At 51.0% G+C, this 25404-nt stretch overlaps 4 protein-coding genes across 8 annotated transcripts in view; 1 reads left to right on the top strand and 3 right to left on the bottom strand.

Moving 5' to 3' along the window:
* The window catches only part of ALG9 (ALG9 alpha-1,2-mannosyltransferase), a 77751-nt gene extending 72593 nt beyond the window's left edge, over positions 1–5158 (bottom strand). For 2 of the 5 annotated variants that reach the window (XR_008819143.1, XM_056322858.1), the window contains exons 1-8: positions 4979–5156; positions 4425–4563; positions 4099–4233; positions 3256–3326; positions 2278–2366; positions 1123–1258; positions 674–761; positions 435–540 (exon numbers count right to left, since the gene is read on the bottom strand). Coding sequence is in view for 4 of the 5 variants with exons in the window: in XM_056322858.1 (XP_056178833.1) it covers positions 435–540; positions 674–761; positions 1123–1258; positions 2278–2366; positions 3256–3326; positions 4099–4233; positions 4425–4563; positions 4979–5073 (859 nt within the window). In the remaining variant the exon portion in view is untranslated. Of the gene's footprint in view, positions 1–434; positions 541–673; positions 762–1122; positions 1259–2277; positions 2367–3255; positions 3327–4098; positions 4234–4424; positions 4564–4978 lie in introns of all 5 variants that reach the window. The other 3 variants (XM_056322856.1, XM_056322859.1, XM_056322860.1) reach the window with 2 other exon arrangements.
* Positions 5159–6309: 1151 nt separating this feature from the next.
* Positions 6310–11990, bottom strand: FDXACB1 (ferredoxin-fold anticodon binding domain containing 1). Its single transcript, XM_056322861.1, has 5 exons — positions 11739–11990; positions 10464–10620; positions 10136–10339; positions 9329–9487; positions 6310–8566 (listed from the first exon to the last, which is right to left on the bottom strand). The coding sequence occupies exons 1-5, from the start codon at positions 11905–11907 to the stop codon at positions 7378–7380; spliced, it is 1878 nt and encodes a 625-aa protein (XP_056178836.1). The 5' UTR covers positions 11908–11990; the 3' UTR covers positions 6310–7377.
* Positions 11991–15222: 3232 nt separating this feature from the next.
* Positions 15223–18498, bottom strand: CRYAB (crystallin alpha B). Its single transcript, XM_056322913.1, has 3 exons — positions 18015–18498; positions 16718–16840; positions 15223–15551 (listed from the first exon to the last, which is right to left on the bottom strand). The coding sequence occupies exons 1-3, from the start codon at positions 18210–18212 to the stop codon at positions 15348–15350; spliced, it is 525 nt and encodes a 174-aa protein (XP_056178888.1). The 5' UTR covers positions 18213–18498; the 3' UTR covers positions 15223–15347.
* Positions 18499–20321: 1823 nt separating this feature from the next.
* HSPB2 (heat shock protein family B (small) member 2) lies at positions 20322–23533 on the top strand. Its single transcript, XM_056322912.1, has 2 exons — positions 20322–20461; positions 21349–23533. The coding sequence occupies exons 1-2, from the start codon at positions 20368–20370 to the stop codon at positions 21798–21800; spliced, it is 546 nt and encodes a 181-aa protein (XP_056178887.1). The 5' UTR covers positions 20322–20367; the 3' UTR covers positions 21801–23533.
* Positions 23534–25404: the final 1871 nt, after the last annotated feature.

The raw sequence follows: 25404 nt of genomic DNA, 5'->3' as shown, positions 1-25404 counted from the left end.
GCAGTCACCCACTTTCCCAAGGTTCTGCACCCTGACCGTGAGGAACAACAGTCAAAAACTCGATTAAATATGACAAACACACGCGCATCACTTGCGCCCACTGCACTCGCGTAGCATCCAGACACGTTTGCTACTAACAGCTCTCTGCTGTGACGCTGAGACATCTCACAATGGCTTACAGAACCTGAACGCGAACAAAAGCAGCTCAAGTCACAGCGTGGCAAAATGCGACAGTGGCCTGCGGATTCCCAGCTCGAGAGGGACATCCTGTGGCAAAAAGCTGGAGCGGCCAGCCCGGTGGAGCTTGCAGGCTGCTATGGCGTTAGGAGTGCGTCAGAAAAAGGATGGGCCATCACCACCTGGTGTGTGATGGTAGCAAGACAGTAGCAAGAAAACTGCCAGTCCCCTTTTCCGTCTTGGTACCTTAAACTCACCATAGAGATCAGGTCCGTGAGAGGTGAAGACATTGTATAAGACAATGTTGAGAGGTGCAACGACCAGCTTCCCGTAGTAATAGCTGTCCACAACTACCAAGGGCACCTGGAAGAAAGCATCTAAGTGCCAGAAGCTTTTGGCTGGGCTGCCCAAAAGCTCCATGTGATTTTCTTAATGGAACCCACCCCTTTATTACAAGATCAGTCCATTCCCTCTTTGTGTTGTTACAGGCACTTACCAAAAACAGGATCAGTGACACCACACACCAGTTCAGGAAACTTTTCCACCTCTGCTTCAGTATCAACAAGTCAAAGGCAATAGGAAGCCTGAAAGAGAGACCAGCTATCAACTGCAGTCTCTGTCTTTCCACACTGCAGGTTTTCCTGACCCTTCAAAGCAAGCAGAGCAGTAGCTGGAACAGAACCACCACTTCACCAGGCTCTGCTTCTACTCCCTATGCCAGTCATCCAACTCAGAATTTACTCTCGGTGTATTAGGGTCAGGAAATCTTCCCACCCGAAGTTCTTCAAAAGCAAAGAGATCAGGCTATGGAAGCCTGTAGCAACGATCCTGGACAAGGCTGGCAGATCACTCCCTGCTAGTTTCTTCCTCCAGCCCCTACATTCCCCCCAACCAGGCAAGAAACAACTGACAAAGTGCAAAACTCCTGAGCCCCCCTCTCCTTACCCAAGAGCTGCACTGAAGGGCCAGCCCAGAAGGGCTCCAGCAGCCACCCCCAGCACTGCTACAGAGGTCTTGTCCATGTACCAGCCAGTCATGGCAATCACCGTGGTGTACATGCAGAAACTGCTTGGGAGGAAAGCTGCAACACAAGGAAAGCGAGGGGTTAGCACAACTTTCCCACAGTGGGAGAACTGCACGAGACCAAGACAAGGCTAATCATCTCTCATTCATTCCACTGGAGCTAGGATGCTGTACTTGACACTCTCATTTCAGTGAAAGCAAAAGTAAGAGAGGATTATTTTTCTTGTTCTGCCAAGACCAGAAATACTTCATTTAAGTATGAAGGCCTCTTTCCTCGATGGCACTCAGCAGTGGTAACCAGTTGACAGCAGCCACGGTTACCACTTGCAACACTTGCTGCACACCCTCCATATTCTCCTGTGATGAAAAAATTGAAACTAGCCACCTCAAGTGGCAGCAGAAGATGTCAGCTGACTGGGTACAGTCTCTGAAACAACTGGGCAAAGACTGGTGGGAAGTGAAGAATGAGGAGACCTATGACACTGCAAAAACAATGAAGGGAAGTCCCTTCTACACTCACCATAAACAAAAAAAGGGTAAAATAGGAAATCTCAACATTCATAAGTTGTGCTATTTCCCTCTAAGTTTCTGTAAGCGCACAATACAGAAAAACCTTTGCTCAAAGTCTCTCTTTGCACTTCATTCAATACCTACAGCAGGTGTTTTATAAGTCTTACAGTGACTGCCTAGGCAAATACGTACAAGCAGCTAGAGGGGACAGGACACAAAGGCAAAAGACAATGCCAAAATAGGACCCTCCTTCCTTGGATTAAAATATGCTCAAGGAAGGTAGGCCAAGACCCTGTTTAAAAGGCATGGCCCATCGCAGAGAGACTGGAGGCAGCAATGGAAACAAACATGCCCTGGAAATGGAAAGATATAAGAGAGTGATGCAGGGAACATAATTTGAATCAACACTTACTCTGTCATCACACCTGCCATGAGAAATACCTGCATCAGAATATAACAAATGATTCCTAGAGAGACACTTCAGTGCTGTGCATTTTCTTCTCTCTGGACCTGTCTTTGGTTTCTGTGAACAAAGTAATTGTGTGTGTTATCGCTAAGCAAATTTACCTGCAGATGAGCAAAACATCCCAGTGCTGAGAACTAAGAAGGCCAACATCAGCCGGCTCACATGTAGCCCAAACTTCTTGCACACAGCCCTAAGGAAGGAAGACAGAACTAGATACCACAAAAATATCCTCAGCACATAGAACACCAGTACCCAATGTGTGCAGAACCACAAACGATCCACAGAGTATCCTGAGAGCTTTAAGGTGGGTCATTCTCATTACTCAGCCACTGAAGCAACTGCAAGAGCAGACTGTCTCTAGTCTGGGATTTCAGATCCTTCTAAGTTACACTAGTGCAAAACTACAAGAGACTTGGCTTCTACCAGCGTCAGTTGCACTTGCGCAAATCTCAGGAAGTCAGGAAGCCTACACTCTGTAGCAACATCAGTCTAGCTGAGATTTTCACCCCTCACAAAACGCCATCATCCAAAAAGCCACAGCTCGCATTCTTAAAACCAGACTATTGCTAACAGAAAAGTCATGCAAGGTAACAGTCTGAAAGTCACAAATGAAGAGGCAGCAGGTAAAGATAAACATTCAGCTTAGCTGGGATGATTGTATGTTCAGCCTACTGCTGTTAGTGAATGTAAACATACATTAGACAGCAACAATCAATGCACTCCACTAAAATTCACTCTGACAAACACACACAGCACCAGTCTCTCCTCCAGAAGAGCTCAGTTTACAACACTCCCACTCTGCTTGCTGGTATCAGTGAGAAAACTAGCGTAGTCAACAAAATGCTGGAGTGAAGATGTGGGTGGCAGATCTGAGAATACAATTTTGTCCTAACAGTGGAATTCTGATCAATATTTCATTAAGTTATCATGAGAACACATATTTTTAAGGTTCACTGTGAAGCAGCCCAATTTACCAGACACGTCTACACCTAAGATTCCGAGTGTTTCCTGTGGCGGTAACTGAGTGTATTACTCACATTGCTCAAAAACATTCACTGTAGACAGCTTCTAATACTCACTTGTAGAAGTAGAGCTCACAAATGCAGCTCAGGAACGCCAGGAAGCATCGGAGGAAATAGAAGATAAGAACCTAGGAGACATACTCAGAGTCTGAACAAGGTTTGCAACACAGCTTATGCACCTATTACTAACAAGCTGGTCCTGAGAACAAAAGTTCTGAGCAGGATGGAGCAAGTTTGTCAGTGGTAAATGAGCCTATTCTTGTAGACCCAGATCCCACACCAAGGGATCTGAAGATCCCGGCAGCTCACAGGCTAGCCCTCTAACACTGAAGTCCTTTACAACACAGAAAGCAAACGCAGCCCACTGACCTTACCAGAACTACCTGTCTTTGTTCTCTGTTGTGCAGATACAGGCCAAGCATGGCAATAGATACCCAAGCAGAATGTACTTCTGTGCTGCTTCTTTCACATTTCTGTGAGTTCAGTTTGCAATATCTCTTGTAAAATACTGATTTATTTATTTTTTATAGTTTACCAGGGGGGAAAAATCAAAACGGTCATTGATAGCTGGCACAGAAAACAATATGGGCTTCTAAAGCATCGGGGTGAAACTCACAGGGGTGACTAAGAGCCAGTGGCTGCCAGAGAACCATCCCCAAACCGGCACACACTCAAAAGGACAAGGAACTACCAGCCCCTCTGGGACAGCATTTTCCTGCTACTTCCTAGTCACTTTTCCTTGGATCCCATTGAGTCAGCTCACAAACCCTTGCAAATCTTTACAGGGAGGCTTGTGTTTGTAAACACTAATTCTCTTACCTCTGGCAACAAAGAAAGCAGCTGTTTAACACAGACTCAAGGCATGTTTATTCATCACAACAGGAGGTCCCACTGATTTACCTTGTTAGTTTGCAGAACTCTAGCATGGAACAAGGCCGGTAAGGCATGAAGCCACAGGTAAGCATAGGAGCGGATGGCATAGGCTGGAGAGTATTCCCATGTCTGAAACCCCTTTCCATAAATGAGGTAGTGTGTCTAAAATGGAGAATAAAAAAATTAACATGCATCGCACAGAGCAGACAGTTTTGCACTCCCCATCTCCAAATCCTTGACTAAGAAATTTCCTCTGTGAAACAGAGAGGTTAGCACAAGGTTCTGGATAAACCTGCATGTGCACAGGCCAACTACACATTCCCAAGTGTCCCCAAGGAGAGAAAGCCACTCACCGGTTCCCAGTAGTTAAATGTCTCATCGCAATCAGAGATGTTGCTCAAGAGAGCTGCGCAGAACCTGGCCGAGATGAGACACTTGAAGGCTGTCGATCCTTCAGGGGCCCAGACTTGTCCTGCTTTGCTCCCAGAGGGTCTACTCGAAAGAAATGACACAACCATCCACCAGAGCGACTCAGCAGGCAGCTCGGGACCAGCAATGTGACAACAGAGAAAGAACTGACAGGTATACTCACACCTCGCCCGTCCCCTCCTGAGGAAGTGCCACCACCGCCCCTCACCTTACCTGAGCAAGGGCTCTGCCAGCCCGCAGGCCCCCGCCCCAGACACACACGGCGGGGGAGAGCCCCCCCAGCCCCACAGCAAACACACCCCCAGCCTCAAGGCGCCGCCAGCCCTGCCCCCACGGACCCCCCTCCCCAGCCCCACGGACCCCCCAGCCCCACGGCGTCGCCAGCCCGGCCCCCACGGCACCCCCGCGGCGCTGCGGGCCCCCCCACCCAGCCGCGTCTCGCCCGGGGAAGGAGCCGGCGCCCGGCCCCGCCACCTACTCCGGCCGGGCCTCCTCCGCGGCCTCCCCCCGTGGCCGGGCCCCCTCACTGCCCCCGCCGGCCCGCGGCCGCTGCCGGGCCCCCTTGGCGGCCATGCCGGGTACGGGAAGCCGCGAGCCCGCTCCTGCCGCCCGCCAGCGGAAGCAGCGCGGTGCCGACGCCGCCGGCCGCCATGCCGGGTGTGGGCACGGCCCGCGCCGCCAGCCCGCCTGCGCGGCCGGAACACAGCGCCCCCGCCCGGGCGGCGGCGGCAGCGGCGACAACAGGCCCGCCCCGCGGCTGCCTCGCCCCCCCCGCCTTCCGCTCCTTCACACCCCGCCCCGCTGCAGCCCGGGGCTGGCCCCGCGCAGGGGAGCCGCTCCCTGGGGCACGCACAGCGGGGCGCTTTTCCCCGGGACCCCGAAGGGCCGGGGCAGGAGCGGGGGGGGGGGGGCAGAACAGAGAAACGCCTTCCGCCGGAGCCCGAGGGCCAGCGGCTGCCTCCCCTGGGCACGTGTGGAAGGAGCAGGGCAGGGAAAGCATCCCCAAAGCCCCCAACCCCCCGCGCTCCGCCACCATCCCCCTGCCTCGAAGGTGTGAGCCCCCACAGCGACATCAAGGCACTGACAGGAGTTTTGAGGCAGCTCCGTGAAGTCCCGCCAATGCTGAACCGGAGCAGCTTCAAAAACTCCCAGGAACAGCAGGGAGCCAAGTCCCTGGTCCAGAGGCACAGAAAACATCACCAAAGGGCCAGGGATGCATTAAGTGACCGCAGCCCCGAAGATGGGGAGCTCCCCATCCCAGGAGCACCGTTCTCTTGCCCCTTCCTCAGCCCGCTGCTGCTCCTCCTCTCACTCGCTCTTGCCTGGCAGTTCCTTCCGCACACAATGGAGGCCTCTTCTTTCTTCTCCACCAGCAGCTGCTGCAAAGGCAGGATGCAGCCAGGACTGAGAAGCCCCCGCTCCTTTGCCTAGAGGACAGAGGGACTGCAGGCCAGCCCCTGGAAGGACCACCCCCCAGCACCAACCAACCCCCAGCCATCCCCCATCACCCTATACCCCACCCCCACCCCTGAAAAAAACTCACATATCCACTTTTCTCACCAAATTGTGGTGTGATTCACCAAGTACAAAGGGCCCTCTTGCTGCTCCGGGCTCCCGGCAGGGCTGGACCCTCTGCAGCCCCTACAGTGATGGCTGACCGGGCCTCCCTGGGACGGTGCTCAGCCCCAGCCCTCCCCACAGCGCTCGCAGACACCCCAAAGGTGATGGCCGACCCCTGCCCACCCACCCCGAGGCAATCGCAGAGACCCATGTGACCCATCTACACCAGACCCTCCGCACTCTCCAGCACCTGCTGATAGGAGACTTTTTATTTCATTCCCGAAGGCTCAGGGGGCTCCGCTGTTGGAACTCAGGAGTAGTTTCCAGCTGAGGAATTACTTACTGGTAGATGAGTCTAACGGTGTTACTCTCTGGTAGCACTTCTAAGCACCTACGGCCGCTGTGTATTACCTCACACAGTCTGGGAGTCGCTGCAGGGCCAGCAGTGACCACAAGCCTTAGAGTCTTCAACCTTTGTGAAAGAGCTAGTGGTATCCACCATGTTCATGCTGCCTTTCCCCAGCGTAATCCTACAGATTCCAGTCACTCCGTCTGTTCCTGGAGTTCTCTGGCGGCAGTTACATCTGCTGTAGCTATTAACACACTACCAGTGGTACAACTATCTTTTAGGGTTGGTGAGTATCCTTTGGGATCCAGTAATAGAATGCCCGTTTGGGATTCCCACCTGTATGAGCTACTCAGAAAACAGCCTGCTGGTGCATGGGGCTGGGCGCACCTCTGGCACTGGCCTCCCTTCTGAGGCGGGCTGCACGGGGCAACCCACACACGCCATCCTCCCGCAGGGATTGAGCATCTGTGCAGAGTTTTCAAGGCTCAGACTGCATGCAACCCTTTGGAAACAGGAATATCCTCCCTCTTTCAGTGTACTTGATGCAGCTGCCAGCAGTACAAGACGCTGGGTAAACACAAGCAAAAATAAGAAAATCGAATTGGCATCAGCAAGGAGATCAAGTCCAGCCAGCAGTACAAGACACTGGGTAAACACAAGCAAAAATAGGAAAATTGAATTGGCATCAGCAAGAAGATCAAGTCCAGCCTCGCAGGACCCTAGTCCAGAAAGGCTGCGCTTTTTAAAATGACATTTCATCGCACACATGCAGAACAGGAAGGTGTTTGGTCTTCATTAACAGGAATTTCCATGTGTAGAATGTGTGCAAGTACTCGAAGCCCACACTGCCTTCGTAAGGGGCACCGCACTAACACACAGTGTTAGGTCCAACAGGAGGCAGGACACACCTTCCAGATCGGCAACAAGCACAGACGCTGCTCGAGCACCCAATAACAACACGCAATGCTCTACCGAAGAGTTACACGCAAGCGTTGGCTTATTTCCTTCCGAAAGAGCAGCTGCATCTCTGCCACCTCCTGACGGCTCAGGGCCTTGTCACAGGACTGATAGGTCAGCCTGTAGCAGAGGCTCTTCCGTCCTGTCTCTGACTGCTGGTAACTGTCAATTAACTGGATGGATATGACCGTTTCACCTGACACACGCCTAGCAATGGTGTGGAAAGCAATTTCATCAAATTCTTCCCCGTCAGGAACCCAAAAGCTGACATCATGCACATAGGAAGGTGGATAGAGAGAAAAACTCTTGAAAAGCCTTAACTCTCCTCTAGGAAATTGACGGAGGAACCGTGTGTCTGATGTCCAGAGCATTCGCCAGTCAGATATTCCACAGATCAGCATGGCTAGGAGGTCAAGATGCAATGAAGCAAAGACAAGAACCAAGTCACTGCTTTCTAGTTCATAATGAGCTGTCCTTATAACTCCCACACAGGAACCCTTCTCACAGGAGCCTGAAGCATCTATCTTCACACAGACCAAGTATTGAATTTTACTAAGCTGAAGTTCAAAAGCAGCAAAGTCATTTAGCTCAGTCGTTTCAAAGCTCGTTGCTTCCTGCAGACTGACATTCAGTTTAAGGCCAGAAACAGTCTGGTGAAGAGAATGTATGCTGGTTGTAATGTTATTCACCAACATCTGGATATAGCTGTTTTCTGTACCCCTGTTAACTGCATACACAAAAACCATCTCATGAAAAACAGGCATGGAGGAAGGAGCGATAAGACACTTCCTGAAAATTGGGCCAGAAAGAACATGAAGTGTCCCTGGGAGAAAGCCTCCTCTTTGTATTACTGCCTGAGCATAAGGTAGGAGGGAAGGTCTAAGATAATATTGTTTTGAAATATGGCATCCCCCTTGTACATCCACGCAGCCATTCTTATCTGTGTCCCTGCAAAAATCAACATGGGAAAATAAAACTGCATTTGCTAGTCCATCAGGCATTTCTTCAGTGCTTAGAGTCTCCTCTGGGCTCAGAACGATCCAAAAGACATTTGAGTGACAAACACTATTAAGGTGACCTTGGTGGAGCAGAGGAAGGCAGTTGTCAATGCTTTGTAGAGGAAAGGCTTGGCTGAGCTCTGCAGTGAGCTTCTCCTTTATTGTCCGTACTGGATGATTTGAATTTACTTCTAGGAAACCCCTGTGAAAAATAAAAATGCAAGTTAGGGACACCACTAAACAGATTTCCTTGAAACGCCTTCCTGTGATCACAATGTGAGCGCAGCAGTTTACCCAAAACAATCTCAGATATTAAGCTAGTTTCTAGTAATGACCTGAATAAGCCAAGTCCTTCATCAAAGGTATTGCAATGGCTGACACATTTTCAGGACAGTGTTGTTCGTCTCTTTGCAATTTTTGCAAAAAAAAAAAAAAAAGGCTGCAATCAAGAATTGCATTTTTGCAGGTAAAAAGGAATGAGACTTCACAATCAGCATCACCATTTCCATTCAGCACAGGCACTACCAAACTGCAGAAATTAATTAAATTATGCCTGCCCTGGATAGTCTCTGAAGTCCGCAGCAGTTCGCCTAAGAGGTTTTACCTCTTTTTTATCCTATGTAGTCTTAGTATTGTGATATTAGCAAGACAAGAAGTCAGCTCCTGAGTTTCTTCCACAGTACAGTAAAACAGATTAAAGTTTTCATCTTTATTTGTGCGTTCAAGTATACAGCAGCTTGGTCTCAACCATAAAGTTTCTGGTTCTGTAGACTTAATTTTTAAGTAGGCCATAACCACAAGCCAACATGAAGCAGACTCGAAGAAGAAATGAAACAGGAAATTCTGTAAAGGGGAAAGGAGGAAAAGTGAAGCAATTCCATTTTATCTCACACCTATGCTGGTCACTCCCACCGAAAGCAAGCACATCTGTTATTGCCAAACAGAAATTAATTATAAAACTTACCTATTAATTTTATCTGTAAGCACTTGTGGTACTTGAAAAGAAACTTTTCGGCTTTCCAGTTCTATCTCGCAGCTCATAGGTTTGAAACGTAGAAGTGGTGTGCTTCGCGTGAAAATGTAGTTTAAAGCACCCTCTACACTGAAAGATTTATCTTGACTCCTGACAATACACAAAAGCAGAGCAAAGTCATCGATCATTTCCTCTATTTAAGATGTCACAAGTAAGCACTGCACAGGTAACTCTGTGTAACACTATCATACCTCTTGTTGAATCCCAGGTCTGTTACAAGGTGACAAAAATGCAACACCAGCATATTTTATCGGGCAGGTGGTCCAACATTGGAATAAGTTGCACAGAAAGGTTGTGCAGTCTCCATTCCTGGAGACTGAAAGCGGCTCTGAGTGACTTGCTCTAGCTATCTCTGCTTCGAGTACACTAGGGTAGGACTAGATGACCGCTGGAGGACCCTGCCAACATCAGCCATGCTATGATTCTGTGACTGTCTGCTAAGCAGCTACACATACTGCTGTCCTCCTGCTGTCTATAGGCCAAGATTGACATTTGTTCTGAAATGGACCGTTTTGACTTTAAAATCCTAAGATAATCTTTTTTTGAGGGCACTTTGGCAAGAGGCTTGCATTTTTATCTTGACTAGTCTGCTTAGATAGAGGCAAAAAAGAATTGTAGCTATTTTAAGGAAAAATAAAGGGAGTTCCTCCAGCAAACAAGATACTAAAAGAACATACCAGCGCTAGGCATTGTAAGAACACGAATGCCAACTTTTGGGTTTTAACACATGATGGTTACCTGTAGCCTGTACATTCATATCCAGGGATAGTCTCTGCTTTAAAAGGATGAACATTACTCAAGATAAATCCAGCTCCTGCTGCCACTGCCACGATTTGCCAGCTGTTGTGCCATTCTCTCCTTGGCCGATCAGCCGGCGTCCCACCCTGTCCGCTGCAAAGCGCCACGTGGATCTCTCCCGCCTCTGCCAGCACTTCCGCGGAGCTGGAAGGAAAGCCGGGAACAAGATGAATCCTGCTAGTACAGCCAGGAATGTTACAGTGCCGGGAAAGCTAGAAACCCATGTCCCAGCAATCAGTGAGGGCAGAACTACTTGGGGTTTACTCACCTGCGGAAGAAGCGGGCCAGCAGCTCTCTGTTCTTCACCACCCCCGCCTTCCTCCCACAGTGAGGGAAGTTGAAATAAATACAATCGAATTCTCTTTTTTCTGGTGAAAAATAGTCTGTCAGCTTGGTACAGTCCACAGAAAAGAGAACTTCAGCTCCTTCAGAAAGGAAAAACAAGTCATTGTGGATAATTTTAAGGAAAGGTGGTGTTACCGAAATCTCAGAATGAAAAACTTATCAACACTAGTGTGATGTAGATAAGCAGACACTTCTTTATCGGCAGCCGGGTGCGTGACTGAGTCCTCTCACGATCAATGCACACCATGGTTCAAAATCATACTCCTTATATAGAACTTATTCATACATATTCATTAAGTATTCATGCCTAAACATAGTATTTCCCAAAAATCGTTAACATACTCTCGTTTCGTATGTTAAGTAGCTTATCAGTCCTTCGCACTTGCACTAATTCTTCCAAGAATTGTGGGCAGGGGTCTCCGGGACATGGGCAGTGGTCTTTGGGAGGAAGGCCGTAGGTGTTCCTCATGGTGTACTTTTCACCCTTTGCCTGGAATGTGGTGGTCTTGTAAGTTTGCAGTGTTCTTATTGGTCTGAGCTAATTTATGTCCTTGTCGACCATCTGTTTCTTATTCTTGTTTCTTTCAGTCGCTCCCTCTAGATAACTTATAAACAGGCCCCTTGTTAAAGTTAGAGAAACAGACTCCTTCTTCCATCAGTTATTTCATTAATTATTTCTTTCAAACTATGGTTACATGACCTAATCACTATACCTACATTCTTTGAGTAAATGTAAGTTCTTAGCCTTGGTACAGGGCTGTACAGAGGATTTCATCGCAGCTTTTGTTGTGCAACTGTTTCATTAGAATGTATTTCTTATTCCTCTATATTTCTATTAAAATTATTTTAGCAAATCCGTAACAGCGGCAATTAAAGTCTTCTGTTAAGCATGTGAGCGCAGCAGCTCCTGAGGGAGGAGGTGCGGGAGGCGGCCTAGGCCCCTCCGCTCTCTTCCAGAACCTTCTGTCAGCACCATGTCGGCCCCTAAAGATTTCAGGGCATCTGATTTAGCCCCTTGGGCAACCGCAGCTCCTCATGGCACAACCGGTGTGCCGAGGGGCTCGGAGCAGGGCAGGGCTGTGCAGCGAACGGGCCCGGCCGCACCGCGCCCCCTCACAGCGCCGCTTCCCGCCGGCGGGAAGGGCCGAGCCTGGCGGCAGCGGCCCCCCGGCCCCCCCGACCCCCCCGGCTCCCTCACCGCTCTCCCGCAGCCGCCGGGTGCAGCCCGCCGCGCCGCGCCGCCCGGCCGCCTCCTCTGCGCTCTCGTAGCAGGTGGCCACGACGCGGGTCCCCGCGGCCCCGCAGAGGGCGGCGGCGAAGGAGAAGTTGCCCTCCCCGAGCAGCAGGACGCGGCGCCGCGGCTCCATGGCCGCCGCCTCATGACGCGCCGGCGGAGCGCCCGGCCCCGGCAGGCCCAGGGCGGAGGCCGGGGGGCGGCCCTGGGGGGCGGCTGCTGCGCTGGGGCCTCCGTGGAGCCGCTGCCCCTCACCGGGGCCGCCCCGGAGCCCCAGCCCTTCACCGGGGCCGCCCCGGAGCCGCTGCCCCTCACGGCCCCCGCAGGGCCCGGGCCCTGAGGTGCCAGGGCTGCCGGCTGAGCCGTGTGAGGGAGCAGCCATGCTCTGCTGTCACCAGCTCTATTTCTGAGCCCTCAGCACGGGCCAAGGGCAGCGTTTCAGGAGTCATTTGGGTAAAATGACAGTGGAAGGGCTTAAAATTGGGAAGGGCAAGCAGCCAGCTGCTGTTTATGAAGTCTGGTGCTGGTTCAGGCATTAGGCCCCCGTGGCCTTGGGTAAATCGCCTTGTTTCAGGGGGTGGGTGAGTTATTCTGAGGCATTCAGCAACACCAAGCTGAGAAATGTGGTAACACAGTGCAGGAAAATGGATAACTTACCATACCACTACCCCAAAACCATATTAAAACCAAAAAAACATATTAAAAAGTCATTTTGGCATCAAGAAGGAGCACAGTTCTTCTCTGATGGTCTCTGTCACACATCCAAGTACAGAAGGTCCCTCTCCAGTCACTGGAGGGTTGGAAGGGACAGCTTTCCCTGTCACGCTACCTGCTGTTGAGATCCAAGCAGACCCAGCCTGAGGGAGTTACTGATTTCTATCACCAGATCGTGTCCAAGACCTGTTTGTACAACTCCCCCTCATGCTACTGGCTGTGCGGAACTGTGGATGGACTGGGGCAGCACTTGCAGGTTTTCCCAGCATGGCTGGAGGTGCACCACCAACAGAAATGATTACTCAGCAACAACCCTTATGGGGAACTGGAATGCAGAGCAGTACGGAATCTAGAGAATTGTGTAGCCCAAGCTACTGCCATCCCAGGTACCTCCTTGTGCTTTTCCTTATTGTGGAAATAGCAAATCTCAGTTGGGATGATTTGTCATGCGCACAGATCATTATCCTTTCCATCCCCAGCTACCAATACATCAGGGGTAAGCCACCCATGAGTAGCTTCCCTTTTTGCAGCCCTGCTCCTCGTCTTCCCTACTGTTTTTTAAAAAAGCAGAAAGTCAACAGCCAGCACCCCTTTCTCTGATGAGTGCCCTACAACAGTGCTGCTACAGGAGTAAAGATACAAGGAGTGCTTTGTTGTTTAAACTCAGTCTTACGCCTTGTAACAACTGTGGCTCCAGTCAAACTCTCATTTGCTGCTCAGATGATGAACCAAAAGTCATCGCCAGAGCTTTGTGATCTTAGGTTACACTTAGTGCAATTGCAGATACTTGGGTCATCCTGTAAGATACAGGATGTTAGACGGTTTTTACTTACATTTAGCCATGCTAAATGGGAGTTTTTCTTTTCAGCGTATTCACTGCTTTGGAACAACATACTCCAGATTACAAGAAGGGAAAGCATTGGAGAATAAAAAGTACATGCACAGAACTGAAATGCAGTCTGTTGGAGCTGTAGTGTAGCTGAAGAGGAACTGAATGCCATTTGCGCTTAGAGATGACAGAATTGTTTTCTGTCATTTTCTCATTGTGGAGTTGTGCTCCTGTGGCACCACAGAACAGGTATTTCGAGTCATTCAGGGAGTGGTATTAGCATTTCAAGTATTCTTGTCTAGCTAACCTCATTGTGTTTATCCTCAAAGAGCTTTTACTCAAAATTCCCATTTCTTGCTCCTGAGTTTGAACCTAACAAACCCCTGCTCTATAGAAACTATTTCCCTCAGTTGCACTTCCCGGGTATGTTCTTACTATTTTGCACTTACTTTCTCTGGGTTTTTGTGTTTATTCTTTTAGGATTTGAATGATGACTTCATTGATTTCTGGGCCACCACCCTAAGCTGGGACCTCCTTCATTCAACCCAACTGCTCAGTCCTGCTACAGGCTACAGGCCTCCACATGGCAGCATTTTCTTTAATTGTGTCCAACACTCACAGAAGGAACAAGAAGGGTGCAGGAGAAGCAACAGAGGTGGAGAGAATCTTCAGACTGTGCCTTCAGAAGAACAGAAGGCATGTCTACTAGCAGTGCCACAAGGATATCCTTCAAGCAAAAAACCCTGTCACATATTAAAGCCAAATGTAGCATTATGAAAAAAGAAGTTCTTCCTGCTTTCTAAGCTGTATTGTTTGTAACCCATTTGTGTTTCTGGTGTTTGTTTTGAGTGCAGAGGTGACTGCAAGTCACCAGTTACCCTGCACCTTGTTAGTCAAAGCCCAGCTAACACCTTAACTGAAGAGCTTATTAGAACTATCTAATAGGAAACACTAGACCGTGGCAATTAGGTAGGATGTGGGGTATTTGACAATGACCTCACATCACTGACTGCTCATTTTATTTTTCTCACTTAAAGCCATGGAAGAAGTATGTCCTCTCAGTTCTTTTGAGATTTAAACTGATCCCTTCTAATATCACTTTTGTCTTAGCAGGTATAAGGAACATAGAAAACAGGTCATATCTGTGAGACGGGTCTATGGCAGTCTGTCCCTTTTGGAAATTTCAGAAATTCAATTCCAGTCATACAGACTTTTCTTTATGCTCATATCCCTTTGAACAAGAGAGGTGCTAAGCAGATGATGACACCTGAGAAGGACTTAGTAGTGTTTTGTACCACTCAACAATGTTAGCGTAAGTCAGATTAATGCTGTAGACATCAGATCCTGTTCATTGTTTGAAGGGCACTGACAGCATAGTTTCAAAGTGATGTGATTTGTACCATGACGGCAGGACGTTTTCCTCCTCCCTGGATATATCTGTGTTTACTGCAGCTATGCAGTTTCCATGTGCAACCGCTCTGAACCAGTTGCAGCACTTGGATGCTCCTCCATTACATGAGTCATGCTAGAGATTTAAGATACAGTTGTCCTCCATGCAGTTGTTATCTAATACCCACACTTGGAATGGGTTTCGATTGTCATGAAGTTGTTTGACCAGTCTAATCTCCACTGGAGAAACTTTTCTGTTGCTTGTGAAACACTCTGAAATCCTCTGGCAACATTGAAGGAAAAGGTTCATGCAATTAGATGTTTGCAAAACATCAGAGTACACGAAGTGAAACTCAGAGTGTTTCTGAACACCATGACAAGTTCTCCTGGACACACCTGCCACTCAAGCTATAAGCAAGAATGGTGCTAGGTATGTTCCCCTGCACAACAACCTTACAAGCTTTCTTGACCCAACACTTTCCTTGTTCTCAGTGCTCAAAACAAAAAAATACAAACTGCTTATTCATTTTTTATTTGTTAGTAAACTTACTCAGCATAAATAATAAGAGTAGCCATTCAGTATAGCTGGCATCTGATGAAAAGTGCTCTTGAATAGCCCCCGGGGTGACTTTAAATAGCAGCTACTTCCTTTGGGCTCCTGCAATGGCAGGTTTCTCTTCACGGGTGATAGGGATAGAGCGCTCAGGGACATCACTTTGTTTCCTTGGTGCGCTCACAGTCAGGACACCATCCAGAGAGAGTGATGAGGTGATGGTCAGAGGGTCCACATCATCTGGAATCCTGTATTTCCTGTTGAACTCCCTGGCGATAAAGCCATGCTCATCCTTCAAAAGGAGAAGAGAAGGAACAGCCCTGATTAGAAATGTTCACTCAGCTCCACCTAAACCATGGGCCCTTTGCATAACATCTGAGTTTGGGAAGCTCCAGCTCTCAAAGGAAAACTTTTCAGAAAGTTAAAAGAGGTTTTATTATGAGATGCCCTTTTTTACAGAGTCAAGACTGGCTGAAGCGAGACGCTGCCCTGCCTGCAGGTACACAGCTCACAGGAGGCAGCTTTACGTTCCAGCCCTCGTGTGTGCCAGCCACTGGCTTCAACACACAGCGGCATGCTGTCATGCCTACCAATGCAGCAGCCACATCTCTATGCCGTGCCAACCACACCTGTTTCTGAGGGTCTCCAGAGCTCTGGTAATACACGGCTTTTTTTCCTGATCTCTGCTATAGTGCTTTGTTATTTTCTCAGCCAAAAAAAAAAAAATGCAGAAGCTATGTCAGAATTACAGGCTTCCACCAGCTACAAGTAATGCTGTCTTTCCTTACTGGCAGATCTGTGCTCCCAGAAGCTCTTAGAGCTGACAATTCCAGTGACATAGCTACTTTACCATGAGTATTTGTTTCCGTCTGGCAAGGAGGTGGGGGTGGGGGGTGGGAAGGAGTTGGGGACTGGCAAACCCTGCTACATACAGCTTTGGACACGGCTTTCGACTTGGGTCTACCCAGTTGCCCGGGTGTCCAGGAGCCAGCAAGCAGTGGTATGGCTGGCAGCAGAAGACAACCTTGAAGGATTACAAACTGGGCCTTTTCCAAGAAGAGATAGACACATGGTAGCAGAACAGGGCAATGCAACGATTCGTTATGTGGTTTAATTATTACAGTTTGTTGTTATCTTATTGAATGCCTCCCTGCATTCCTGGCCTCTTCCTAGAAAGAGGGAGGCCCAGAAAGGCCCATTTCAAAGATGATTTTCCAATTCAGTTCACGGTTCATGCAACAACAGCAATAAATCTCCACCCTGTTGCTGCCCAGTCTGGGATCAGCTGCTGGGGGGAGTGTGTTGCATAGAGCATCTTCCATTAGGATTGGTTGATAAAAAACATGAGAAGTGTTTGAGATGAGCACAGGAGAGGATTGTTTTGCAGTCTCCTTGTTCAACCATGGATGAGGAAGCTCACACTGACTCTATCAGTCGCACAGTTTAAAGTAGAAGTACCTGGCGCTCCTCATGCTTCCCGTGAATTTCTATCATGTCCCCAAGCACCTTCACTTTTAGCTCCTCAGGGGAGAAATGCTTCACATCAAGATTTACAGAAAATTTGTCCTTCTCCAGTCGCATCTGCAAAACAAGGAGGTGACCAAAACAACATGTCAGTGGTGAGGCAGCACTGCCTCACTGCTCACCTCTGTTACCTGACCAGCAGGATTTCTGCTGAAACTGAGTCACCTGCTGCTCATCTCACCTCCTTCCCTTCCATTTTGCACTTTATTACCTCTAACAAACACTGCTTTTTCCTGCTTCCCGAGATTGAATTTTGATTTTTCTGCCTGTTTTATGAGACGTTTGTGGGACTTGGCTACATGAGCCGGCTCTCTCTGCCTTCCTGCTGCATTCGTGGCCAGTGAGCACACGAGCCTCCTGGAGCTGTGCTCTGGGATGTGGGTGGAGGCAGCCCTCTGGGCCAGCTCTATGCTTACTGGATTCTGCAGTTTGACCTGGGAGTCTAGGTGCTTCCTCCTCCTCCTCCTAGATTATTTGTGAAGATCTCTCCACTGAGACTGCCAGACATCGTTATCTGTGGTGCTTATTATGGCTACTTCAGTGGACAGCCAGAACCAGGTCACTAAATCAAGGGAAACATTATGCAAAGATTAAAACAAAAATACTTTCACTCTCTTAGCTTAGAATAGTTCTACAAGTTACTTGTTAATAAGACGGTTGACTTGCAGAGCAGGCAGGGTTGTTTGAACTTTGTGCCTCTTGGCTCAGCCCCTGAAGCAAGCAGACGGCTGATTCATGACCTTTGGGTCCTGTATCTTACTTTAAATGCTGCTCTTCTCATCAGTGATTATTTAAAATAGGCCCCTTTTTCCTCAGCAGCCATGAGCTCCCACACTGCCTGACTTGAGGATCCCACTACCCCTGCCCACCGCCCCTGGGCTATTTGCTTCTCAGGAGGGAGCCGGATGAAGGTTTTGCGCAGCAGGAAGGGAAATGGGGCTCCCTCCTTCCCTCCCTCAGCTCTTACAGTCATTTGCCGCACACGCCGGGCTCAGTTTGCCTCCATTCTGAACAGCATGGCAATACTTGCTCTGGGTCACAAATAATTAGCCGAGCATGCAGAGGTTCTTGCCTAACGCAGAGGCACAAGTGCAGCACCCTTTTCCCCAGCCTTTTCCTAATAACCACCTACAAGCAGCTTCTAAGCTCTCGGCTTGCATGGGTCTCCAGCTCCAGACCCATCAGGGCGTGCGTACAGCAATAACAAAGAGCATTAAGAAGGGAAGATTACCTCAGAGAGTCCTGTCTCTAGCCAACTGGGCATCCGAAGAATGGGGGATCTCATCAGGAAGGGGCTGAGGCTGGGGGAAGCAGGGAGCAGCTCTGACTCCTGCAGGTGCTCTCCAAAAATCTGGTCAAAGATACGACTCGGTGCCAACCAAGACAAGAAGGGTCTGCGGATCAGGGGGTTATGAATGGTGATATCCATTGGAGTGCGCTGGAGGAGCCTGGCAAACAACTGTGCTGCAGTGCTGTGCCGGGACCGTGGGACAGCTTTATACCCGTGCAGCTGGCCTGGCCTTCCCCCCCCCCGAGGCCTCTTGAACAGTGGTGTCAGGGATTTTATTGTCCCACTCCTGGGCTGGTCCCTTCGGCGGTGCCCAGTAGCTGTCTGAGGGATTTGAACACACTGCTGAGGAGGAGGGGGAAGGGGAGAAGAAGAAAAGGAGCCTAATGGGGCAGCAAGAAGCCAAACTGCCCGGCTGCCCGCCCCGCTCCCCACGTGCTGTTTATCCGCAGAGTCGCAGGCAGGCTTGGCGGATGTTCCCAGCTGCTTTGGATGCCAGCAGGATCAATGCAGCTCCTATCTTTGGCTCACAGGGAGAACGACAAGGGGCCGTTGTTCCCACCACCGGCACTGAGATCGCAGATCCCCACATCACCCATCAGCCGAGGAAGAGCTCTGCGTCTCCTCAAGGCAGAGGAACCACAGATCTGCTCTAGTCGAAGGGCAGGAGAGATCCCAGGGGGTCTTTGCTGAGACGCTGCTGGTGGTGCAGCTCTCTGCAACCCAGCAAGCCCCACTGCCGGAGACGGGTGCGTGCGCGAATGAAGGCTGGCTGGCTGCACTGCTGCAGCCCGATGCCTCTCAGTCTTTTGCCCACTACAGAAACCACTTTGCTGGAGAGAACCGAAGAGCCCAACAGTCTGCGGCCTCAGGGTACTCCAGAGGGCTGTGAGCAGGGATAAACCAGGCGTGCCAACAAGCACGGCAGTGTGCCTTCGCAGGGATGCAAGCTACCTCTGTCTGCCCATGCCCCTGCACCAAGCTGGGTTCCTGTGTGTTCCTAATGTGTCTTAATTCACACATTTATTTTAATTCCTGCCTCACTCGTGAACCTAAATCGTAGGAACGGTTTCAGCCTAGCAACTGTCCTTAAAGGGCAGGAGGTAAGTCTCCTCCTCTGAGAGCTCACAACTTAAATACAGTTGCTGCCTCAGAGGCACATCATTCTTACTGCTGGCTCTGCCAGTCCTTTGCAAAAGGGTCTGACCCTCTTCCTCTCAGCTTGCCAGCCAGAGCAGGGAGCAGAATTTGCTCTGTGGAGCAGCTTAGGGCAAAATTCCAGTTCTCCATTACATCAACAGTAGTGCACCTGCTCTCTCACACTGCAGGGACATGGACTCAAGGAAATCTCTGGTTTCAGGGTACGAGTAGCTTAAGTGGGCACTACTCCCCCCTGCCCGCCTGCCCCACCCCAGTCAGATAAAACTGGATCTCTGCCAGCTTCAGATCCCTTGTTAACCCATTATCTCTGGCACAAGCATTTCTCCAGGTCTCATTACGTTGTGCCAAAGCCCTGGCCACGGAATAGCCTGAACAGCCAGCTTGCAGCAGCATGGTTCGGGATGTGGAGGTGTCAGCGGTGGGATCTGGATCCTGCCTAGCCCTGCTGAACTGCCTGCAGCACTTTACCACTCGCAGGAACAAAAGGTTTGGGCCATCCGCTCAGCTTCTGGGAACATCAAGCTCCTTGGCGTAGGGCACCGGAGGGGCTGTTTTGGCCCTAAGCTCACAGAGGAGCAATGGGTGTGATAGTGACCTCACGGGACTTTGCACGACCTGATTAAGCACCAGCCAGTATTAGCTACTGCCCCGTCCCCACGAGGTACCTCAGGGCAGCAAGACCAGCGTCAGGGACACCTTGAACTTGCTTACGATGCGCCTTCTTGCAGGGCCTGGCCTTCGAGAGCACCACAGATGGCAGAGCCTGGGGTCTGTCCTGCTTTCTCCCACTCCAGCCTCCCTCAGCTCCCTCTGTGCCTTCCTACTGTACTCGGCTGCCCATTTGCCTCCTGCATCCCCTGCTCGAGGAGGGGCTCGAGGAGGCTGGGAGAAGATGCAGGATTTTCTGGAGGCGTCCCTGACTGCAGGCAGTGCCTGCACTCCCTGCTGGAATGCAGCGAGAAGCTTCCCTCGTCACCCTGGCGAGGCATCCTGGGGCCTATGCCTGTGGCTATTTTGGTCCATCTTTTTATCACACACTCCTCCCTGTGAAATTCGCCCAATTAAAACCTCACAGTCTGCAGCCTTCACTCTCAGAGGCAGGGAGTGCTTGGAAGGTCCCCGTCCCAGACACGCAATGGCTGCACGGACTGTCCCCCACGCCTACCCCATGAGTTCCGAGTACGAGTTTGCCAACCCTAGCAAGATCTACGACCAGAACTTTGGAGAAGGTAAGAAAGGAGACGGGATCCCCCTGTGCCTTTCAATCTCCTCTGGTGCAGGAGGGCTGGTGGAGTCCCCAGCAAGGCTGAGCTCCAGAGCAGGCTAGGGAAGCTGGAGCCAAGGAATTTTGAGCTTAAGGAGCCGCATCAAATCAGGGGGTGATAGCCAGGGAATAGCCAGGGTCTCTCTTCAGGTCCACTTCCTCCATCCATGCCTACTGCTGTCTCTCCTGTCCCTTCCTCATGCCCTCAGTGGTCTGTCATTCATGCATATGCTGTGCAAACATGGAGCAAAATGCTCGGGGCGGGGGGGGCGGGGGGGGAAGTTTTTGTAGCCGGGGGCTGTGGAGAAAAGCTGAGCTGGGGTGTTCAGCACAAAGCCGGGCAGTGGCTGGCAGAGGGGAAGGAATGTGGGCAGCAGCAGAACCATTCAGCGCTAGCACAACAGCATGAAAAGGCAAAAAGCTCCAAGGAAAGCCCTCTGGACAATGGCACACAAAAGGCCTTTAGTTCTTCAGGGCAGTTTCTTCACCATCAGCATTTTCTGTGCCCATCCCTGGCTGTGGGCTTTGCACTGCAGAGCGCCCGGTGCACATACCAGTCCCTCCCTGTCCACCCAGCAGACATGTGAAAGCTGGATGCCAGCCCTTGGCTTGCTGGCAGCTGCCAGCTGTGTGGTGGGAAGGCAGCTGCTGGCAAACATCTGGATCTCTGTGTGTCTTAGAGACACAAAGGTAGGAACCACGAGAGACTCCATCCATAGTGTGCTGATGTAGTGGCAAAACCAAGGTGTCTGCCAGGTCCCAGCCTCCTCCTGTCACCCCCTCCCCGCTGCCACCCCTCCTCCAACTCCTTCCCCTGCAAACCCCGCGCTCCTCACTGTGTCTCATTTTCAGGTGTGTCCCCATGTGAGATTTTAGCCCCTGCCCTGTACCACGGCTACTACATCAGGCCTCGGATCAATAAGCAGCTGGATCGAGGCACCTCTGAGATCAGCCTCAACGAGCACAAATTTCAGGTGTTCCTGGATGTCTGCCACTTCCTGCCGGATGAGCTCACTGTCCGCACTGTAGACAACCTGCTGGAGGTGATGGGGCAGCACCCCCAGAAGGCTGACCGCCATGGCTTCATCTCCCGAGAGTTCACCAGGACCTACATCCTCCCTCTGGACGTCGACCCCTTGCTGGTGAGAGCCACCTTGTCCCACGACGGCATCTTAAGCATCGTGGCTCCCCGGACGGGGAAGGAGGTGAAGGCCAGAGTCAATGAGGTGAAGATAAGCCAAGAGGAGCCGCCAGTGGGGAAAGAAGAACAGTCTGAGGAAGGAAAAGGGAAGGAAGAGTCCTAAGGGCCCCAGATCTGGGCTTGTACAGGGAAGGGGGGTGGGTGGGGGGCAGGGATAGGGAATCCACGGTGCCAGACCCCTATTTCTCACCATCAGTATTTGATGCGAGGCAGCCGTATGTATGCCAGGCTTCTGCTTCTTAAGGCTGATGGCTGGAAAAAGGGACTTGGAACTGGAGAAAGAGGGGAACTGAAGTGTTAGCGCAAGGGACTGTTAATGCAAAGTTCTCTCCTAGGTCAGGTGCTGACTGAGCACCATGGAGGGTGCTCTGCTCTCACCCCAAATGGCGAGGGTCACTCTTACCCTAAACTGTGAGGCTGTGCCGCAGTGGACTGTTAAACAGCTGCTGTTCTCTAGCCCAGAAGGGTACTGGGAAGAGGGAAGAGGTGATCCCAGTGCCTGGCTTCTGAGCTGGTGGCTGACCTTTGTGGAGGCAGAAGGTGCTTGTTGGTCTGTAAAAGTGCCTGCGGCTCTCAGGAGGAAAGAGGAATAAATCTGCCTCTGATCTTCTCTTGTTTGCCTTGGATTCATGTTGCTTCTGGCCAAGCTACTCAGCAGCAGGAAGGACGGACAGTGCCTCAGCTGCTCCGGATGTGGGGAGCAGAGCAGCAGAGAGTCCACACTGAGCTTATCGGTGGAAATGGCATCCGTGGGGACTTGGAGGGACTCTGGCCATGGGGCAGCCAGGGGGACCTCTGTGACTGGCCCTGCTGGCTCAGGTGCAGCTGGATTTGCTCGCTGTTGTAGGGAGCCCACAAGTGGGCTGTAGCCTCAAGGAGAAAAGATGTAGAGTGATGGACTCTTGGAGACTCCCTCTGCGCATTTCCAGACCTGCAGCTGGAGTTACCCCCAGTAAACAAATGCCAAGCCACAGTCCCTGCTTGCTTCAGCCCTCTAGTTTATGGGACATAAGGCTTGTTCACACACAGAGCTTCTCGGCCATTGTGAGGGGAGTGAACCCCAAAATGCTGAAGGGGAAGGCTCTGCTCAGGTCCCAAGTGCCTTGCTGGCATCCCAGCACTCTCTGTAGACACAGCCGGGATGAATTTGTCCCCTTTTGCAGACTCTGTGATGCTACCGGCTACATGAGAAATGTCTCCATAGTCTTGTGATGTTGGGCCAGGGATCGTGTGTGCTGCTGTCGGTGGCAGCTGCTGCCTCCGATGGCCCCGAGGGCTCAGCAGGTGCCAGTTGCAATCCTTGTCTTGTCAGAGCCAGTTAAAGCAGCCAAAATGCTGTGTCACTGGCCAAATATGGGGGTCCCTGGCATGCTTCAGCGCAGCCCTCCCACAGAGGGGAGAGGAGCTTCCAAGGTCCCTGTGGACAGAGCTGGGATGTGACCTGCAGGCTTCTGTACCCTGCCTCCATGAACACATAGGGCCAGAAACGCCCTGCTCGGGAGTCTGTCCCATGCCGCATACCTCCTTGGTTGCTGAAACACTCGTATAAGGCTGCTTTTTCATCCTTGCCAGGCAAAGTGGGATCCAGCCTAGACTGAACCACTGTGCAGCTATTTTCTGCTTCTCAGGGCCCCTGCCAGCAATGGGGATCAAATTAAGAGCCATCCTGCCTGCCAGCCTCCTGAGAGCAAGCAGGAGGCTGCCTAAGCCTCCATCCCCTCCTGGTGCAGATCAGATACCCACACTCACAGTTCTACTGCTGAGGGATGCTCTTACTCATGAAGTAGGACCAGATAAGCTGCTGCCAGTAAGTGTTGCAGACACTGTCAAAATAAAAATCACCTTTACAACAGACTTTGTCTAAGTCATTAATAACAATTTCAGAAATAATCCTGGGCTAGTGACTTTCAGTCACCTGAAGCAGCTGCTTGTAAGGGCAAGAAGAGCCCGGTCCTTCATTGCTCACCTGTGTACAAGCCTCTCCCTGCTTGGCAGTGCATGCTGCACCAGCCTCATGCACTGTACCAGATACATACTGCATCCCATTTGCAGCAGCACCCACTCGAGTCCCAAGTCCCACAAAGACTGAGTTTCCGAGCCCATATTCCTGTGGGAGGACAGAGACTCGTGTCTGTGTGTGGGCTCAGGCGTGGCCGTGATTTCCTTCGTCCCCTGTCATAAAAAGACTCCTCAGACTCACAGCCACTTCATAGCAGCAGCTGTAAAAGGCTTTTCCCTGTCTCTGACCTGGCATCTTCTGTGCTGGTAAGAAGGGTCGATGGTCCCCTTGGCCACTGCAGGCCTCCTGTCACCGGGATAGACATCTCCACTGGACTGGGGATAGGGAGGATGGCCAACATGTGACCTGCAAGCTGGGCAAAGGGTGCCTGGCTGAAGGAGTGCACATAACACACGGAATGCAGACATGGCACATGCTAGGGCATGAAATGACACCTGGCCCTGCTCTGGCTCTGCAACACGGGGGCTGAATCACTGGGGGCTGGGCACAGCATGTGGCCAGGGCTGGGGCTGCACAGGCAGCAGATTCAGAACTCCCTCTCCTTTATTTTCTGTAGACAACGCCAGCTTGTTGTGCACCTGCAGCACACCTACCACGGTGTGGTCCCAGTCCGTCGGCGCCTGAGGTACCTTGACACTATTGCAACAGAAATGCACAGCGTTAGTAGTCGTTACCCAGTTCTGTTCCTCCTCTGCCTTTTATCAGTCCTGTCTTTGCTCTCTAACGAGTTCATTCTCTATTGCCGGGCACTTGCAGGCTTGTCCTGTGCCAGTTGCACAGCTTGTTACCCGGACAATGTCCCTGAGTGCATGAAGACAGCTGCCCCAGCAGCGATGCAGCGAGGGGCTGGCACTGCCTGGTGTCAGCTGCCGGGCTGTCCCTCTGCACCCTGGCAGGCTTTGCACGGAACAGCCTGGTGGGTTTGCTGAGCCGGAGCTGGAAGCCATGCTCCCTTTCATCCCTGCAGACACAGCCTGAGGAGGGAATGCAGAGTGGCAGCCAAACGCTCTCCACCTCTGCCAATGTTTTTGATGCCTTTCTGTTTCTCTGGTGGAGCTCAAACCAGCAGCTCCAGTATTTGTGAAACAGGTTGATGGGAACAGGCTCCTAGCCTTTTTTCTTTCCTCTTCTCCACAAAGCAACAAAGCTCAAGTTATCCCAGAAATCAAAACAGACATTGGCTCGCAAAATCAACAGTGTCTGTGGCAAACTCGGAGACACACAGTCTGCAACTTCCAAAGCAGGGGCAGACTCCTGAGGCCACCCGGCCTTCACAGGACCCTGAGAACATGGTCCTGTTGGGACTAGGACTGGATCCACTCTGCCTGCACAAATCCAATCCTAAATTCTCCCCAGGGTGCTGTGGTGCAGGCTGAGCCGTGCAGCTTTTCCAGCCACATGCTGAGGAGCAGTTTCGGAGCAAGGCAGGCTCTGCACATCATGGTGCACCTCAGCCAGGAGTCAGCTAAGAGAGCAGCTGTGTCCTGTGGTCTTTCCAAAGCAGAACCCTTCTCCTTCTGCCACTCCTGGACAGGTACAAGCTTTGCTCTGCACTTGGGTGGATGATAAATGATGCTGTGAGCCTGGCTGAGAGTGTGGGTACAGCTGGAGCAGAGGACTAGGGCCAGTTCCTGAGAGAGCCCGCCAGAAGGGTGAATGAAAGCTTGCCCACTGTCAGCACATCCCC

This window comes from Falco biarmicus, chromosome 20 (genome assembly GCF_023638135.1).
Source record: "Falco biarmicus isolate bFalBia1 chromosome 20, bFalBia1.pri, whole genome shotgun sequence".
In the NCBI taxonomy this organism is placed as follows: Eukaryota; Metazoa; Chordata; class Aves; order Falconiformes; family Falconidae; genus Falco; species Falco biarmicus.
Note: the sequence above shows the minus strand (reverse complement) of the source record. Positions and strands in the feature narration are given on the sequence as shown.

Coding starts and splice junctions, on each gene's coding strand:
- CRYAB (XM_056322913.1), bottom strand. CDS start 18,212: ATGGATATCACCATTCATAACCCCCTGATCCGCAGACCCTTCTTGTCT. Junction 16,841..18,014: donor TAGAGACAGGACTCTCTGAG/GTAATCTTCCCT, acceptor CTTGTTTTGCAG/ATGCGACTGGAGAAGGACAA. Junction 15,552..16,717: donor GGAAGCATGAGGAGCGCCAG/GTACTTCTACTT, acceptor CTCCTTTTGAAG/GATGAGCATGGCTTTATCGC.
- HSPB2 (XM_056322912.1), top strand. CDS start 20,368: ATGGCTGCACGGACTGTCCCCCACGCCTACCCCATGAGTTCCGAGTAC. Junction 20,462..21,348: donor CGACCAGAACTTTGGAGAAG/GTAAGAAAGGAG, acceptor TCTCATTTTCAG/GTGTGTCCCCATGTGAGATT.
- FDXACB1 (XM_056322861.1), bottom strand. CDS start 11,907: ATGGAGCCGCGGCGCCGCGTCCTGCTGCTCGGGGAGGGCAACTTCTCC. Junction 10,621..11,738: donor CCGGCGGCTGCGGGAGAGCG/GTGAGGGAGCCG, acceptor TCCTTTCTGAAG/GAGCTGAAGTTCTCTTTTCT. Junction 8,567..9,328: donor CTTACAGATAAAATTAATAG/GTAAGTTTTATA, acceptor TATTTTTCACAG/GGGTTTCCTAGAAGTAAATT.